Source organism: Haplochromis burtoni, unplaced genomic scaffold (genome assembly GCF_018398535.1).
Source record: "Haplochromis burtoni strain Fernald_Lab_line unplaced genomic scaffold, NCSU_Asbu1 Contig_322, whole genome shotgun sequence".
In the NCBI taxonomy this organism is placed as follows: domain Eukaryota; kingdom Metazoa; phylum Chordata; class Actinopteri; order Cichliformes; family Cichlidae; genus Haplochromis; species Haplochromis burtoni.
In genome coordinates, this window is record NW_024582683.1 from 182,479 (window position 1) to 200,274 (window position 17,796).

The following is a 17,796-nucleotide window of genomic DNA, read 5'->3' on the forward strand; positions in this document are numbered from 1 at the left end:
CAGCAAAAAAGAGATGAAGAACCTGAAAATTTTGCTGAAAAGAGCAGAAGAGGCTGGAATTTGTGCTTAAAAAAAAAAAAAAGAGGTGAAAAAGCTGGAAATTCTACTAAAAAGAGCAGAAGCGATGGAAAATTTTGCTGAAAAGGGGTGGAAAAGCTGAAATTTGTGTTGAAAATACTTAAAACAGTTGAACTGTTAACTGAAATAAATGTTGCCATAAGCAGGATTCGAACCCGGCCCTCCTGCTCTGAGAACGGCTGCTCATCTCACTGAGCTAAAACATGGCTCAGCCCAGCAAGCAAAACTGGTGATCACACTGATAATGTTGTGCCATTCAGCAAAATGGGGTAAAAAATGGCATAAAAAGCTTAATATCTGAAAAAGTATAAAGGTTATGAGCACCAAAAGATATAGCATACATCAATGCTGTGAGGCATTCACACAAATATATTATTAATGTTTATTGAGAGAGGAGGGAAAGACTACTGCTAGAAGTTGGTTATGACACAACCTTGTATTTACTTTGGACTTGACCAACATTTCCAGTATAGCACAGCACTAACCACTATCTAACGTCCTAGTATCCTACATACTGATTGTTAAATCCTATGCTGTGTTTTAGCCTTTATGCTGGTTTGGACAACAATACAACACAGTCACATAAACAGAGTCTAACTCATATTAAGCTGACATTATTACCCTGGTCAGGCTATGAGCTAATAAAACACTGAAGCACCGTTTATCTATTCAAAGCTGAGCAGACGTAAGCCATACAAAAGAAAACAAACTACCGTAATATTTCGAAAGAAAATTTCTTACATTAATCACAGATACATCCTCCTTTGCTCCTGCAGAGAAAACCAGAGTGGGCAGCTCACACTAAATCTCTGTCTGAAGCTAATATAATGTTATTTGCACTTCTGTTTCAGTGACACGAGCAAAAACATTTTTCTTCTTCACTGCAGACATTTCAGTTTTTCGTGTCAAGCGAATCACGGGTGTTGCTAATCACATTAATGACGGCTCCATTATTTTCAAGAGTCCCAGGAAGTCATGGCAGCGTGACAACCCACAGCACCAGGCCAATTATAATGAAGACGCCAAAGCGAATTCAGCCAATAGGAATGCAAGAACAACCGTCTTGTGAAAGAGTTACAAGTGTCATCTTTAATGACTCTGAACTGATTGCAAAAATATACTGTTTATAATTATGTTAATGAGATTGTGGGCAGAGGGCAACTGCAAGTACACAGAGCTGTAACTGGCCTGTAACCCTCATCAAATCCTGCTAACTTAACTTTCACAGTTAAACTCCACTTGCAGGTAACAACGTAGGCTACAGGAAAGGAGCCAAGAGTGGGGCACACAATGGACTAAATAGAGTAAGAGCCAAAACAAACACAGCCACCTCACCCACCTTCTTCTTTTGATTAAATACCTAACACCCCACCAGCCACAATCCACTTATTTATTCACATTGAGTGTGTGTGTGTGTGTGTGTGTGTGTGTGTGTGTGTGTGTGTGTGTGTCTTCTGCTGGGACAAAACAAGCATCATCATCACCACCACAAGCATCTTGGCTCTTTTTAAATTTTCCAGCCACGCCCATTTAATGCACCTGTAGCTGGGAGACCGTGAAAATCCACCTAAAACCCACACTGCTGGAAACATCAGCAATGCTGTCACTGTTACACCCCATAAAAGCCACGCATTTTTTCGTCATTAAAAAGCAATAAAAGCAAATCCAATTATCTGTGACTGATACTGTTTATTTCTGGGTCATATATTTATTCACTGTAGGTCCTCACTGAAGCATTTGAGCATCCTGTAATAACCACCGGGGAAATTATACGTCACTAATGTGAACATTAGCTCAAATCTGCATCATGTTTAAACCGAGTAAAAAGAAACAAGTGGCTGTCACAAGTGTCCCATAAACTACAAGACGTCATTCTCCGGGCCCCGTGCAGCTTCCACGGCGAGGCTGGAGAACAGCTTGACTTGTCAACGGCGCCCTGTCAACAACCTCTCAGTTATAACGTAGCAGGGGGAGACCACGGCGTCATCTCAAAACAACCCGGTGAACGGACACGCTACGGAGGAAGTCTCTAGCAAAAGAAATACTTTGTCTCAGAGGTGAAGGGGACATGTAGCGAATGCGAGACACTCGACATGCACGAAAAACTCTGAAACTGCTGCCAATAATCCAGATTTACTGGCGCGTACGCACACACAAAGTCCAGTTCAGTCGAGGGAAAAGAAATGTCTTATAAGTTCTTTTCAAAGACGTCGTTTCGCTAACTTTGAGGAAACTCGAGGGAGAAAGTAGTGCACCACACAGCCCGTCCTTAAGAATTTATATCAGCGCCCCCTCTTCCTCTGAACTCGCACCGAAGCGTGTCCGCGCCGTGATAACTACGTTAGTTTCACCCTGGCTTTGAAAAACTTACCAACACTTCTTGAGCCTGACCCCGAACCAAGCAGAAGGTACCAGATCCACATCATACGGACGCCTTTTTGTGCACCCCCCGGCCTACTCCTGCTGTCCTGCCCCGCTGCAGGGCAACAACTGAGGGCAAGAAAAGTGAGGAAAAAAAACTTCTCCTTTGCTTCGCTACTCTTGCCTGTTTATGCTCTTAAAGTCTGGCTCTTTGACGTCTTCCGGAAATCTAAGAGCGCATTCGGCGAGGAAGAAGTGCTTTCGTTGGGACGGCCGTAAACTATGGAGTCCAGTTTGGGGAGGAGGGGTGGGGTAGGCATGAAAGCTGGAGGTGGCGGTAGGCAGGCTGAGTGTAGTCGGTCGTTCGTGTGTTGGTGCTTAGAGAGAGGCGGAGTCGGAGTCAGAGAGCCGGGAGAGCAGAGGCCGGCCAGTCCGGGACACTGGTTCCCTAACGGTGCCGTATGCGCAAAAGCGGGACCGTAACTCCAGCAATAACAGACTTAACTAACTTTGAATCTGTTCAGAAAAAGTGAGCGAAAGAAGTAACTGAAGGCAAATTAAAAAAAAAAAAATTAAAGAATCAAAAAAAAGGTTAAAAACAATCCTTAAGTGAGAAGGACCTGAGGATAAAATGACCATATTGGTCTTTGTTAAAGTAAAAGGTAACAACACCAGCTGTACCTATCAGGCAAATATATAGCTACCTGATTTCAGTAGGAATGAATATATTCTGAAACTAAAAAAAATACATATGGTAGCAGATGGCATGGAGGAGGGGGAGCTATTTGGAGCAATCTTATAACAGATGGTTAGCCCTGATGAAAGTTAAAATAGGGGAAACACTTGTAGAAAATCAAAGTATGGATGAATTTGTGGTGTTGGCACAAAAACTGAGAAATGCACACAGAAGGAGATTAGTTCTCTCCTGCATTTCTGGTGTTCCATCTCAGCTCTAGCAACTTCCACACAAGCAGAAATGTAAAATTTAACAATCCACACAGAGCACCAGAGCATCCAGGCACAAAGCGTAGGCTATATACAGAGAGACAGGGAAGAAAGTAAGAAGGAAAGTAATCCTAGTGCTATATTTCGGTGTTTGCATGCCAGTGTAAGTTGGATTCAATTAGAAAGAGACAGGGAGAGGGATAGAAGGACAGGAGGCTTCACCTATCAAACCTCTTTTTATCATAGAACTGCAGCTGTGCACACAGGCAACCTCGCTTCAAACGAACCCTTTATTTCGATAGCAGGCGAACCTGGAGGCATAAGATTTGGATGAGGCCCAAAACCAGACTCCTCCAGCTCACTTTGTATTCATCCAAACACTGCCTTATCAAGCCAGAGCTTCATGCAGACTCAAACCCGTGGGAAGGGTCCTGGCATGTCAGTCGGATCTGTTGAAACTTTGTCAAAGATTCCAGCTTGATAGCTTCTGCAGGGTCCTGTTGTCCTCATGTCCCCCTGTTGCTGCCTTTCAGGCCCTTTGCATTTCATTCCAAGTCCTGGTGCTTCATGGGTGTACATGAGGAGCCACAAAGTTTACTGTTGGCAAGCATGAATATTTTAAAGATCCCCACAGTTAACAAAGACAGACACAAGTCTCCTCAGCAGAAATCCAGACTACAATCAACACTAATAAACTAAATGCTTGTTGACGAGAAAGAAGATTTGTCAGTCAATGTTAAATGGATTTTTATTCCGCTCCCCTGGAGATATCATTAATGTTAATGCTGAGCTGTCTCACAAATTATACAGCCTGATCCATGAACCAGGACGGCATAATCTGTTTTGGGGGGCTTTGCCCGAGAGAGCTGCAAGCTAAAAGCAAAAATGTGCTCAAATGCATTAGTGATTGACACACAGTGTTTCAGTAATGCTCATCAATTAGTATAGGCTATCTATAAACAGCTCAGACCTAATTAGCCAGTGGCCAACAAATGGACTCGTTAGGGGACATTAAACTCTAATATGAAGGTTGTTATTGACTTAATCATAGGAGAAACCCAATTAGTGGCCGAATTTGGAAAATGACTCTGAGGTAGTAAGTAGCAACCTGGGATGACTTTGCCTGTGGGCGAGTGGTGGCACTGAGAGAAAGATTCATCCGCAGAAGCAGGGAGGGGTAAGAAAATGTATAATGGGAAGTGCGCAAAGAGCATGTGTGTGTACGTGTGGGGAGAGAAAACAACACTTACAGAGCAGTGCAAAAAGACAGTGAGCAAGTATGCCGGCGGCAAGACAAGTATCAGGAGGAGGGTGAAGAAAGTGAGATGGAGAAGGTGAAAAAGAAAGTGTGGGAATAATGTATGCTGTGATAGAAGGAGTGAAGTGAGAGAGGAAAATATACCTGACCAAAATTCCCCTCGACTCCTCAGGTATTGCCTCATATAACAGAGACTTACGTGCAAGCTGTGGTGTACTACTGAAGGTAAATATAGTGTAACTCTGCCAACAAGAATAGCTGAGTCCGCTGCCACGGAGGGCGCTGCTAATAAATCATTTTATCTAATGAGAACGTGAGCTGAGGATGAGCGAGCACAAATATAGCTCTTGAGAGCTTCAGGGTGACACGTCCTTGTCGTGTCAGGCTGCCATCAAGGTAGCTGCGAAATGCCAAGGCCCCTGAAGGACTGGCAACGGCAGGTTCACTCTCTAGTGTGAATCTCTTGACATTCGTGTTATTTTTAATAACCAGTGTAGTGGTGGGAGCGATGTCTGTGAGTGTATGAGTCAAAAAGAAATAGAGAGAAAGAGAAACAAAAGAGTGAGGACACATCGTGCATCAGTGCAGCAATGATTTCAACAGAAGTTTCTATTGAGCCATTCAGAAGTTTGTTTTAGTGACTACCCTGCACACCCATACATGCACGTTTGGGTGTGTGAAGCATGAGCATAGTTATGCACTGTGGGATACCACACCCAGCCTCCTTCATGCATTTCCAAATGCATTAATTGGGTTAATTAGCCATTGATCACATAATTACTCAATTATGTGATCAATGCTGTGTTTCTTTGACATTTGTTAGCAAAGCTGATTGTCTTGCTTGCTGCAGGGACCTCAGATAGGCACCAGCAATTGAATCACAGGGAGATGTGCAGACTAGCTTCTGTGTGTGTGCATGTGCGCACACATATCAATCTATATAGGTCTCAGGCTGAGAGTCAAATTAGGAACAGATATTGATTTGGGATTTCAGAGACAGGGGGAAATAACAATTTAAGACAGAAATGCCTGAAGCACCAACCATTATGTTCTTAATTAATCTAGATTTTAAAACAACATGTACAAACTGGAATGAGTTACATTATGAAGTGTAAAATCAAGATGATGGAAGAATGTGACAAATAGAGAACAGTGTTATTATAATGCAGCAAGAGTAAGTCTATTGATCTATTGTAAGTCTAAGTTTATTAATCTTGTTATGGCAAATTGTAAAAACAATGTAAATACAAATACTATACTATAGTCGGATAAACAATAGTGTATTCAATAAATATAATGTTTTAGCAGCACTTTAGCATCCACTAGAAAACAGGACTCTATTGTAGTCTAATTTTGTTCACATTATAACTTAATGCAAAAGAAGCTCAGTGTGCTTCCAAGGCCACAGCAGTCCATTATCGCTTCTGGTCTCCAAACAACAGGCAGAGGCATTTCTAAATAACAGCCTTAAACAAGGTCAAACTGAGCTGAGTGATGGCCAATCTTCTCTCGCTTATACATAATTACATTGAGTTAACTTTGAATAGTCATCAAGATTTCTTCCTTCGGATTCTGCCCTTGATTTTAGGAAGAAGAAAAAATTCAATCTCAGCTAATGCTCGTACAACCTTATATGTCACTCTAAATGATGAAATTATTGTCAATCGAGTTTAAACAACAGTTGATTAGAGAGAAAAGATACACCAGGGGCAGCTTGTCAGAATGAGACTGTCGTCCGCTCTGAACTAAAAGGATTTAGAGTACAGTTGAAGATGTTGGGAATGTTGTTAGATTTTAGTATTAGTTCTTAAGCTAAACATTAAGTTACCTAATGATAATGTTACATGTACAATTGGGGGATAATGAAAGCATACATATCTGAATCAAATCCAAAATAAACACAAAAGCAAGACACTGAGGACTAAACCCTTCAGTTTGTTCTGCGTTGCTAGTCGGGAGCTTCTCTGCGCACAGGTTCATCTGGTACACGGTGAAAGTACATGACAAGCTGCCTCTTGAGTATCTTTTCTTTCTAATCAGTCATCATGTAAACGTCATTTGGTACATGTTGTGGAATTTTACTGGATAGCTGAAAACCTTGGCATACCAACTGAAAATTGAGGAGAACATTAAAGTCATTTGATTTATCTTCCACAGGAATAATACAACATATATTTAATTGCTGAGCCATTCAATACTTAGATTGTTAACATCAAGGTGGTGCTCAGTCAGTATTTACAAAAGATATTTCAGTCTTGAGCTAAGGGGTGGGATCAGCTGCTGGTATAAATGATGCAAGTGTGTTGGTGAAACCAGTTAATGTTGGTTTTTATTACCATTAAAAAAAAGTCCTGGCTGAAACTAATTCACTGCAGGTGGAATAACAGTCATATTTTGACAACAGTGGTCCTAAAAGAACTTTAAGTATCCAAGGTAGCATTAAAATGGGTTTCAGAATAAGCTGAATTGAAAAATTGAACCCTTTCCATTTTGCTTCACTGCCCACTGCACAGAGCGACACGTGACTAACAGCACACACAAAATCTAATAAAATATTTAAGAGAAGGAATAGGAATATCACAGAGAGTGAGCCAGCGAGTGGAAGAAAATAGGACAAGGACAGACGAGAGCATCGGGGCCACCGGGGTCATGTGATAGAGATAGGCTGGGATGAGAAGAGGCGGCAGTGCTCCCAGCAGACTTGGCCTGTTTTATAGCATTCTGGTTTGGCCCACTGCTCACACCCGCAGGCCGCCTTCATTTATTGGACCACCAACTGTCACAGGTGGGGGGGGGTTATGGGTGAAAGTAGGCCTTTCATTCCCTGCCTCCTCACCATGCCATGACCCTAATCTATGCTATTTTTTAATCAAAATGCTCCATATATTTGTGTTAGATAAACCACCCAGATTAGCATCAGGAGAGTAACCTTGACAGCATTAAAGTAACAATGTCTGTCGAAGACAACGAGTACGTGCTTGGTGGTGAGCAATTAAAGTGTGAGTTAGAATAGGAGGAGCAGCAGAAAGCAGCTGGGTAAATAGTGAAAGTTATAGGAAACATGGAAAAAAAAAGAGTTGGTTCACACTTGAGATTCAGCAGTAAAGTGCATAAATATAGGTGTCTGTAAAATGGTTTAGGAGGAAAGGGAGCATTAAATATCTTAACTAAACTGAAAGTTATGGGCACTCAGAGAGGACTCATCAAGAGCATGACAGACTGGAATGGATTCAAGAGACTAAACACAGGGTTGGGCGGCGAGCAGTGTAACGGCATTGTAACTGCCTAAGGTTGTAAAAAAGCCTTGGCTTGAACGCAGTAGTTTATGTCTTGGTGCAGTTAAAGCATGCAGATTGACCATGACAAGGGGGGAAGTTGGGTTTGGAAGGCTAACAGTCAGCACAGTGAGGGGTTGTCAGTCAGGCAAGACCAGTAAGATCTGCAGGACTCGGGGATAGCAAGGAACACCATGACAGGGTTATTGCTCAGCCATCCCTGCTCTTGGCTATGACCGGAGCAGCGAGGAGAGACGAGGGAAGGGGGAAAAATAGGAAACAGAGTGAGGGCGTTAGGGGAGCTTGCTGGGAACTGGGCCTTTGATCACTCGGTGAAGAATTGCCAGCTCAATGCCCACTGCTGCTGGGTCCCAACCCTAAAGCACTATGAGAAATGTTCATATTCAAATATCAGCTTCTTTTCTTCCACCACATGCTTAATTCAGTTTTTGGCAGCCAAGTAGACTGAAATACATGCACAATGCCCACACACTGAAAGACACACAAATAAATTGCTTTGTTCTGATGAGTTGCCCTGGGCAAACTCTCATTAGAGTCATTGCTGTGAAGCTTAGGGCCGTGACACGAGGCAACACAGTGTGGAGGCATGCCTCAAACACAAGCACACACATCTGTGTGTCAGCCACTGCCACACTCTGGGGCAGAAGGCTTATATGAAATATTGGACATATTCTGATAGCATCGAACAGGGTCTGTTTATGTTTTCCACTGATTGACAGCGATGCAGCCACTCAAACAGAAACGTTGTGTAGGAGTCTTCATATGGCCACAAAATACACCGGAATATAAAATATTCTGAGCTGCTTAGCAAATTTTTGTTTTGTATTTCGCTGCCCTGTCGCGCATGCCCGAGGCTTACCCTACTGGCTGGTACAGAGGTGTGCGTGCATGTGTGTGTGTGGGCCAATGGGGGTTTCCCACCTGCTGTTAGGAGGGATAAAAAGTGAGTGTGGAATGAGCATAGCTTTGATCGTTTCTAATCCTCAAAGGAGGTGGAGGGCAACCTCAGCGTGTTGCCAGGGGAAGGCCAAAATAGCATTTTTGAAGAAGGAGGAGTTCTGTGTTGCATGTTTATGTAGGGTGGATATCGTAGCTTAACTGCACACACTTGAAATTATTATTTACAAGCTTAAATTGTTTATGTTTGTGTGTTTTTTTTCCTTGTGTAGAATGAGTCATCCTCACTTGATAGGGATAGGAACTTTCCATTGCTCGACCCGGTCATAGTCCCCATGACTCCAGTAGGCGTAGCAACTTTAAAAGCTACACCTCCTGCGCCTCCTATCAAGTTTTCTAGTAGCTTTAGTTTCCCGGTGTGTGCCAGCCACTTGTCTACCTGTCAAGTCTTCGGATAGTGATGAACACGTCCACACTACAAGTGTCGCTCGAGCTTTAACCTCTTAAGTCTTTGGATCCTTGCCACGCAAGAAACTTCCCTCCTCGATTTCTCTCCAGAGGACTCTATCTCATCAGCCACAGACCTTTTACCAAGCCCTCTGCCTTTCTGAGAATCATCTTTACATATTCTTGCGTTTTGTAAATAAACCCCTTGAACTTCCCTTCAGCCTCCTGCTTTCATCATTTTTAGTGCGACTGTTCTGGCAGTAAATCTAAACAGACCCCACAAATCTGTAAATGTCATCTGGGTGCAAGAAGCACTGCCTTCTGTCTTTGTTTCCCTGTGGATAATTTAATTGAGAAAGTCTCATTAAAAAATAAACCCACTGCCGATGGTGCCTGGGCTGAGGCGCATGCTGAGTCTGACCTTTTGTCATAAGAACAATTAACTTCAGTGGGTGCTCATTAAATAAGACGGACATTTTATTATCATTACCTTAATGGCGACTCATACATCAAGATTAAAGTCGAACCCTGTTCACCGAGCTGTCCCGTGAGGTTGAAACCGGGTTAAATGAGCACTGTGAAAGGCAAGGATAGAGCATGGCTTCAAAACAGTTTTATTGTATCTACTCATTATTCCACTCAGACATACACAAAGGATTCTGTATACTGTGGGAGTATGACTCAAGTGAAGTGTGGATAAACAGATACTGGCTCTCAAAACAAGCTGGTTATTCATGTTCCCCTCGATGATTAGGTAGGGGGCTTTTAGTGTGAATTTGCATGCGCATTGTTGTCATCTTCTTGCCCATTATTTACCATGCAAGCCCCGCACTGTATAATGGCGAAAGAGATGCCACGTTTGAAGTGATTACATGCAGGTTTAGAGATGGACCTTTTGTAGTCGCAGCTTCCTCAATGCACACGTACACGACAGATGAAGCAGAAAACACAGATGGAGGGAGAGAGCTGTTTTTGTTGTGTAACTGTATGAAAGCATACAAAGCACAATCAAAGGTGCGCTTGGTATTCCACCCACAGGTAAGGATCACAAGGCCACTCTAAAACAGTCCAAAGCTACCTTGGGACAGCTCCAGCTCCTCACTTCACAAACCAGTATACAGCGAGACCCTGCAGGGCACTCGGAGGGGTGGTTAAAATTGGAACACATTCATCTCAATCCCCTGCCTGCTAGCACTAATGGATGTTAGCCTGTTTTGGAGAGACAATGAAATCGAAGAAAGACAGGATTTCAGGCTCCTGTGGACATGACTGAAAAACACATTTAATCCCTCTGTGCTACAAGCCTGTATGATGCACGATTTGAATTGAACAACTGCATCTTCTTAGCTTTGAAAACAAATCTTTTCTTTCTTGCCGTTGTTTCAGTAACCCCGATGTGTCAGTTGAGTGCAGTCAGTTTGGAGGATAACGTTACTTTTCATTCTGCTCCGTCTCCGCATTGTCTGCTCTTTCTGATGAGGCCCGTGTCCCATTTCCCTATACTGCAGATAAAAGAGGCATCAGTAATGCTAAAGGATGATTAAATAGGCGCTCCTCGGCTACCCACCGAAACACGTCATTGTGTTCCTTACTTGCTGGAAAGGTATAAAAACATCCCACAGCATTTGTAGTTTTGCTTTGTGCTCTCCATGCACATCACAAGACGTCTTCTATCTGCTTCGCATAGGTGTAGAATGTGCCACACGCCTTCTTTGCTGTTTTAGTTTCTCTACTTTCTATGCATTTCAAAATGCACCTCTGCAATATGGGTAGAGAGGTTTCTGTCTACCTGTATTGTTGTACCATCTTTTCCTGCAGAAGAATATCACCCCTTGAGATCTCAAATGGAAGTATCTGTTCTGCCAATTTGCTGCTCCGGTATAGAAATCCATTAAAGATCCCAGAGGTCTCCAGGTATCTTCTTTTTCTTCTGATTTCCCCTCTTCTGGCTCGTGCTTATATTTACTATCTAACCACCATGAAATACTATATGCCATTGTAGTGTATCAGCTGTAGTCTCTTAGCAGCAGTTTGGATGATAGCACTACTTTTCATAAAAGAGTGTGAGGAAAGACTGGATTTTCGTGCGGCGTTCCCGACGCTGCACATACTCTGGAAAGTTGAGTATTTTTGTCTAATGTCGCTACCTTGGAGTACAAGTGTAACTGTGCTGTGGAGTGACACATGGATCAACAGAAAAGTGTGTCTAATTCTATACAAGTTTTACTTGAGAGGAGGAAATATCTCTTGTTGAGAGGGAGACGGGGTTTTTCTTCAGAATACATAAAGCGTTCATGTTTAGTTAATGTCTTATCATTGCCGCATCCAATTAGGATGTGTTTTTTAAGCTGCTTGTCATCTCGATTAAGCAGTCACCATGGGGAGTCTTCTGAAGAAACACTTTGCGTGGGTGGGAAGTACAAGGACAGACATAAATACAACATGTCAGTAAAGAACCAAACGGATAAAATTATGTTGACTGTGCAAATTCTTAGAGATACTCACATTCCCTGTGTGTATACTTTCTGCAATTTTTTCTGTCATTTTTCTAAACTGTGAGTTAATCTCAATCACTGCCCCTCCCAAAACACATTTAATCCTGAGTGAATACTATAGTGTACATCATGTTGGAAAATATACTTTTAGATCAGTGATTAAATGTGTTTTACACCTAGATATAAAACATCAGAGAAGTATGACACTGTACTGTTTGTTCTTTTGCACAACTGCTAAGCTGTCTCTTGTAAATCCTATTTGAATGAATGCCAAAAATGAGCACACTCTGATTTCACAACGTAAGCTCCATCTGTGTAAATCACAGCCATGTTTGCCTGGAAATTCCTCACACTAGCATGAAAGGTCAAAGGAGCTGATTTGTGCACAGATAACCACGAGAATTCCTGCCATCATGGTGATATAACGCCCTGAAGTGCATGTTCGAGGCCAACTGATCTCACAGGATACCAAAAAGCAGGAGCAGTAGAAAAGCTTGACACACGGTGGCTGACTCCAAGCAGGTTTTTCTGAAGAAATGAAAGACCATTACGAGTTGCATACCAGGCAGGAGCTTGGTGGATGGAAAAGTATGTAAATTTCAATGTACTATTCCACTCCAGAGCACAGCAGACTTTAAACCCAACAGCAGACTGTGAAATAGAGCAGATTGCTTCGTTCCTACCTGAAAATGGTTAGGATACTGAGTGATATGCTTAAACTTTGCTTTTACATTTTTCATTTCTGAGACACATGCTGGGCTTACATGATAAAAACACAATAGATTTATTACACTACAGCTTCCAAATATTCATTTTTTTAATGACATTGTTTAAAACCACTTTTAAAACTGCCAAAAAGAAAATGATTATTCTTGGCACCAATTCATGCAACCTGTATGCCAAACTCAAGCAAAAGCCCATCATGTTATACTTCATTAATCACTATGATGAAATTTGTCTTCTGTGCTTTACTTTATCCACTGACCCAGCTGCTGTTTTTAATGGCACAGAACAGTTTTGCTGCTGAGTAATATAAGTCCAGGCAGACAGAAAGGCTTTCACATCTATTGATTCTCATTATTTAAAATTGTACAAATTGTTCAAGCATCAAGAGTTTTTATTTTATTTTTTTTATTTTGTTGCAGATGGGTAATATTGTGGCCCAACTTGACAGCAACCCCAAAACCAAAATGAGGCCATCAGCTTCTATTTTAGTACATTTCAGGAATCTATAAATATTTTACAGCACCAAGCTCCCTTTTCTTGAAAAAAAAAAATCATACTGCTTTCTTTAGATTAATTCATGAATAAATAGCCGACAGATTTGACATTATTCCCTCTGAATAGTCCTTTTTAGTTATTTAGGACACGATTTAGGCAGAATCATCAGTTTTTTTTTCTCTTTTCTATGAACACTTGATAAATGGAGGCCACCGACACTAGCTAACAATCTGGCGAGGAAGCTATTTGTGCCAACAGGATGCATTTAATTCTGCCGCTCTCGTGCATGTGGCTCTACACATTATGCAAAGCGGTGGCATTTGATCTCAGTGTTTTAGAGGGAAGAGAAACAAATAAATTGAATGAGTAACACGTTGCCCCTACCGTAATCTAAAGGCCAACACGAAAGCTTTTCAAGCCTTTCTTTGGTCCAGCATGCAAAAAGAGTGTTTTTTTTGTTATTTTGTTCATGTTCAGTTTACTGGAGTATTGTACATTCTTACTTAAACCCTTACATTGGAAAATATTGTTTAATGTAACCATATTATCATAACATAGTTACTAGTTATTAGACCAGGGATTTCAAACTCATTTTGAACAGTGGGCCACATACAGCCCACTTTGATCTTAAGTGGGCCGAATTACCCTCCAGGGTCAAATTGTAAGAAATAAATATGTAAAATTACAGAAAAAGTTATGTTAGCTCATTGCATATACTTTCCTGTAATTATGAAATGCGAAAATGCTGTTAACTGACAGAATTTGTCCTTTTTTTTGTGAAATTACTGTAAATAAAAAAAAAAATGCATTTCTACAGCATATAGTAAAAAAACAAGAACTTTCTGTGATTTATTTGTTCTGTTTCTTATTTACTTGTAGCTAATGGCAATGGGGGAGGTTGTAATAAATCACAGAAGCTGTAAAAGTTATGAAAAAAAAAACAAATCCAAATATTTATGCAATCCTTCCACATTTTGTAAAGTTGTGCAGTGAGCCAGATTGGAGTCTCTGGCAGGCAAATTCTGGCCCCCGGGCCTTATGTTTGACCCCTGTGAGATCTTAAGTTAGAAGCATTATTTAAACTTTATTTAGGCCATCTCTCAGCAATGCAATTAAAATTAATGAGGAAATAAAAACAACATTAAACGAGCGACTTAGCCAAATCAGAGCGCATTTACATTCCTATTTAGAAATTCTGTAGCCAGGATCACATGTGACCCAGCTGCTGCGTGACCTTTTTAAATTCCCTGACAGTCATCGGTTGGCTGACATTCAAACAACCAGTCACAGCAGAACAGAAAAATGTTCAGGCTGATCCAGTCTTGCATTAACTAAATGAAAATGTATCTTTCACATGGTGAAAATGCCTTCCTTTTTTTCCTTTTTTTTGGGTTGTTTTGTACCCGGAGCAGCTGGAAAATGGACGACAAGTGCCCAGCCCAGTAAAACAGGAACAATCCGAATCCATTTTATTACTCTGGCCATTAAAAAAGGGCAAAGGCTTACCTGATTTAATGATTCTCAACAAAGTTCTCCTTTTGAACGTCTTCTGCACCACTTCCAGGGATGCTGCTCTTCTTCAGATCACACCTTGTTGCATGCAGCCAAATGTGGTGAGTCACAATTCTCTGCAAGTGCCCAACGAACCCCGGAATTGTGATTTGTGGCTGCATTTGCGGCTCAGAGGCCCAAAAATAGACATCCTTGCTTTATGTGAATCACAAAAACGTATACATACTTGATAAGCAACTAACATTCCTCAGTTAAAGCAAAACAGGTGCTGTCGAACGAATTAATTAATTGCAGAAAAGCTTCATTTTGTATGTGATTATAATAGAATGGAATAAAATAGCTCGAAACCTGAGACTGCAGTTTAGGGAAGGACTCAATGAGGAGTGGAGGTGGCTCCCAGGCCAGGCAGGTTCCTATGTACTAATAAGAGAGGAGAAAACTGAACAAAAGGGTTGGAAAGAGTACAAAAATTTGAATAAACAGTCCATAGTGGAGTGAGGCATATATAGTTTAGAACCAGAAAGGGTGTGTGTGAGGTGTAGTTCCACTCCTGAAATTCAGATAAATGATCTCCAGTTAAGCATATTTCAATATAAAGATGATTAGCTCTTGTACTTTGTCATTAAATAAAGCTTAGAGAATTTAAAGTGGCATTTCATGATCGGAATATAACAATCCCAAAACCACAGTAGAGGTCTAATGGACTCAAATTCTTGTATTGTCTTATACATACAGTAACTTCTGTTTGATAAAAAATGGTCAGATTTGATCTACAAAGTCTAATGTAATTAATTTCCAGTAATATAAGATTTGAACATTATTTCCCCTCTACTGCTGGGATATTAAAGGGTGCTGATGACTTTAAATCATTGATCAGTTTTTGCGAACCATCTGTTGACGCGTTAGCACATCACTTCAGCTGCTCCAGCATACTCCATTCTGTATCGTCCAACAAACCCACAGGAGGACAGCGGTTCAGGTTTTATGGTAGACACTGTCCCTGATAAAACTGCTAACACCATCCATCTCATCAAACATGGAGGCGTGTATCTAATCTCCTAGCCTCAAGGCAGACCTGGAGGCCAGATGGCCGCACCCTTCCTTCCCCTCAGGCCAGGCTGGAGCAATTACTACTGCTGCTTCACACACAGACCTGTGTCACCAACGCAATTAACAAGCTCCGGAGGAGTCTGGGCAACCAGAGAGGGACAGACTGTGTACACAGCATGAATGATGAGAGGAACGAGAAAGGACGCATCAGGTTTGGTTGCCAGGTTTTAGTGAACATTTAATATGGGTTAGACTAGACTTATAGCTGCTGCAAAGGTTTTTGTAATTTCTAGAAGTCTTGCATATGTAGATATACTTGTTCTATGTTTTCATATTACAGCGTGTATACAGGGAGTGCAGAATTATTAGGCAAATGAGTATTTTGTCCACATCATCCTCTTCATGCATGTTGTCTTACTCCAAGCTGTATAGGCTCGAAAGCCTACTACCAATTAAGCATATTAGGTGATGTGCATCTCTGTAATGAGAAGGGGTGTGGTCTAATGACATCAACACCCTATATCAGGTGTGCATAATTATTAGGCAACGTCCTTTCCTTTGGCAAAATGGGTCAAAAGAAGGACTTGACAGGCTCAGAAAAGTCAAAAATAGTGAGATATCTTGCAGAGGGATGCAGCAGTCTCAAAATTGCAAAGCTTCTGAAGCGTGATCATCGAACAATCAAGCGTTTCATTCAAATAGCAACAGGGTCGCAAGAAGCGTGTGGAAAAACCAAGGCGCAAAATAACTGCCCATGAACTGAGAAAAGTCAAGCGTGCAGCTGCCAAGATGCCACTTGCCACCAGTTTGGCCATATTTCAGAGCTGCAACATCACTGGAGTGCCCAAAAGCACAAGGTGTGCAATACTCAGAGACATGGCCAAGGTAAGAAAGGCTGAAAGACGACCACCACTGAACAAGACACACAAGCTGAAACGTCAAGACTGGGCCAAGAAATATCTCAAGACTGGTTTTTCTAAGGTTTTATGGACTGATGAAATGAGAGTGAGTCTTGATGGGCCAGATGGATGGGCCCGTGGCTGGATTGGTAAAGGGCAGAGAGCTCCAGTCCGACTCAGACGCCAGCAAGGTGGAGGTGGAGTACTGGTTTGGGCTGGTATCATCAAAGATGAGCTTGTGGGGCCTTTTCGGGTTGAGGATGGAGTCAAGCTCAACTCCCAGTCCTACTGCCAGTTTCTGGAAGACACCTTCTTCAAGCAGTGGTACAGGAAGAAGTCTGCATCCTTCAAGAAAAACATGATTTTCATGCAGGACAATGCTCCATCACACGCGTCCAAGTACTCCACAGCGTGGCTGGCAAGAAAGGGTATAAAAGAAGAAAAACTAATGACATGGCCTCCTTGTTCACCTGATCTGAACCCCATTGAGAACCTGTGGTCCATCATCAAATGTGAGATTTACAAGGAGGGAAAACAGTACACCTCTCTGAACAGTGTCTGGGAGGCTGTGGTTGCTGCTGCACGCAATGTTGATGGTGAACAGATCAAAACACTGACAGAATCCATGGATGGCAGGCTTTTGAGTGTCCTTGCAAAGAAAGGTGGCTATATTGGTCGCTGATTTGTTTTTGTTTTGTTTTTGAATGTCAGAAATGTATATTTGTGAATGTGGAGATGTTATATTGGTTTCACTGGTAAAAATAAATAATTGAAATGGGTATATATTTGTTTTTTGTTAAGTTGCCTAATAATTATGCACAGTAATAGTCACCTGCACACACAGATATCCCCCTAAAATAGCTAAAACTAAAAACAAACTAAAAACTACTTCCAAAAACATTCAGCTTTGATATTAATGAGTTTTTTGGGTTCATTGAGAACATGGTTGTTGTTCAATAATAAATTATTCCTCAAAAATACAACTTGCCTAATAATTCTGCACTCCCTGTATGTATTGTTTTTGCTTTTATGTAACTTCGGGGAGAGGCTTTGTGGAGTGAGCCTGCAAAAATGTAATATTACGCTTCTATCTCCTTTGCATTCTGCATTCATGCTTGTTGTGAAAATGATTCATCACAGCTGTGGCAGAGAGACTAAAATGTGTTACAGCCCCCAGAAGGAAAGGCAGTAGGTGTTATCTAGGTGAAATGTCATTTTATTCATGGGCACATTCCTTTATCCGCCAGAGGAAACCAGCCTATCACAATCATCATTTCTGTTACCTTGCAAGCCACCAGCCACCAGTTTTATGACTCCTAATTGCCTTCCTAATTTGA

At 41.6% G+C, this 17,796-nt stretch overlaps 1 protein-coding gene across 2 annotated transcripts in view; it reads right to left on the minus strand.

The window, feature by feature from the left end:
- ldlrad3 (low density lipoprotein receptor class A domain containing 3) overlaps nt 1-2,908 on the minus strand; it is a 100,149-nt gene extending 97,241 nt beyond the window's left edge. The window contains exon 1 of one of the 2 annotated variants that reach the window (XM_005941755.3): nt 820-2,908. Coding sequence is in view for 1 of the 2 variants with exons in the window: in XM_005941753.3 (XP_005941815.1) it covers nt 2,450-2,504 (55 nt within the window). In the remaining variant the exon portion in view is untranslated. The remainder of the gene's footprint in view (nt 1-819) is intronic. The other variant, XM_005941753.3, reaches the window with a different exon arrangement.
- Between the last annotated feature and the right edge of the window lie 14,888 nt (nt 2,909-17,796).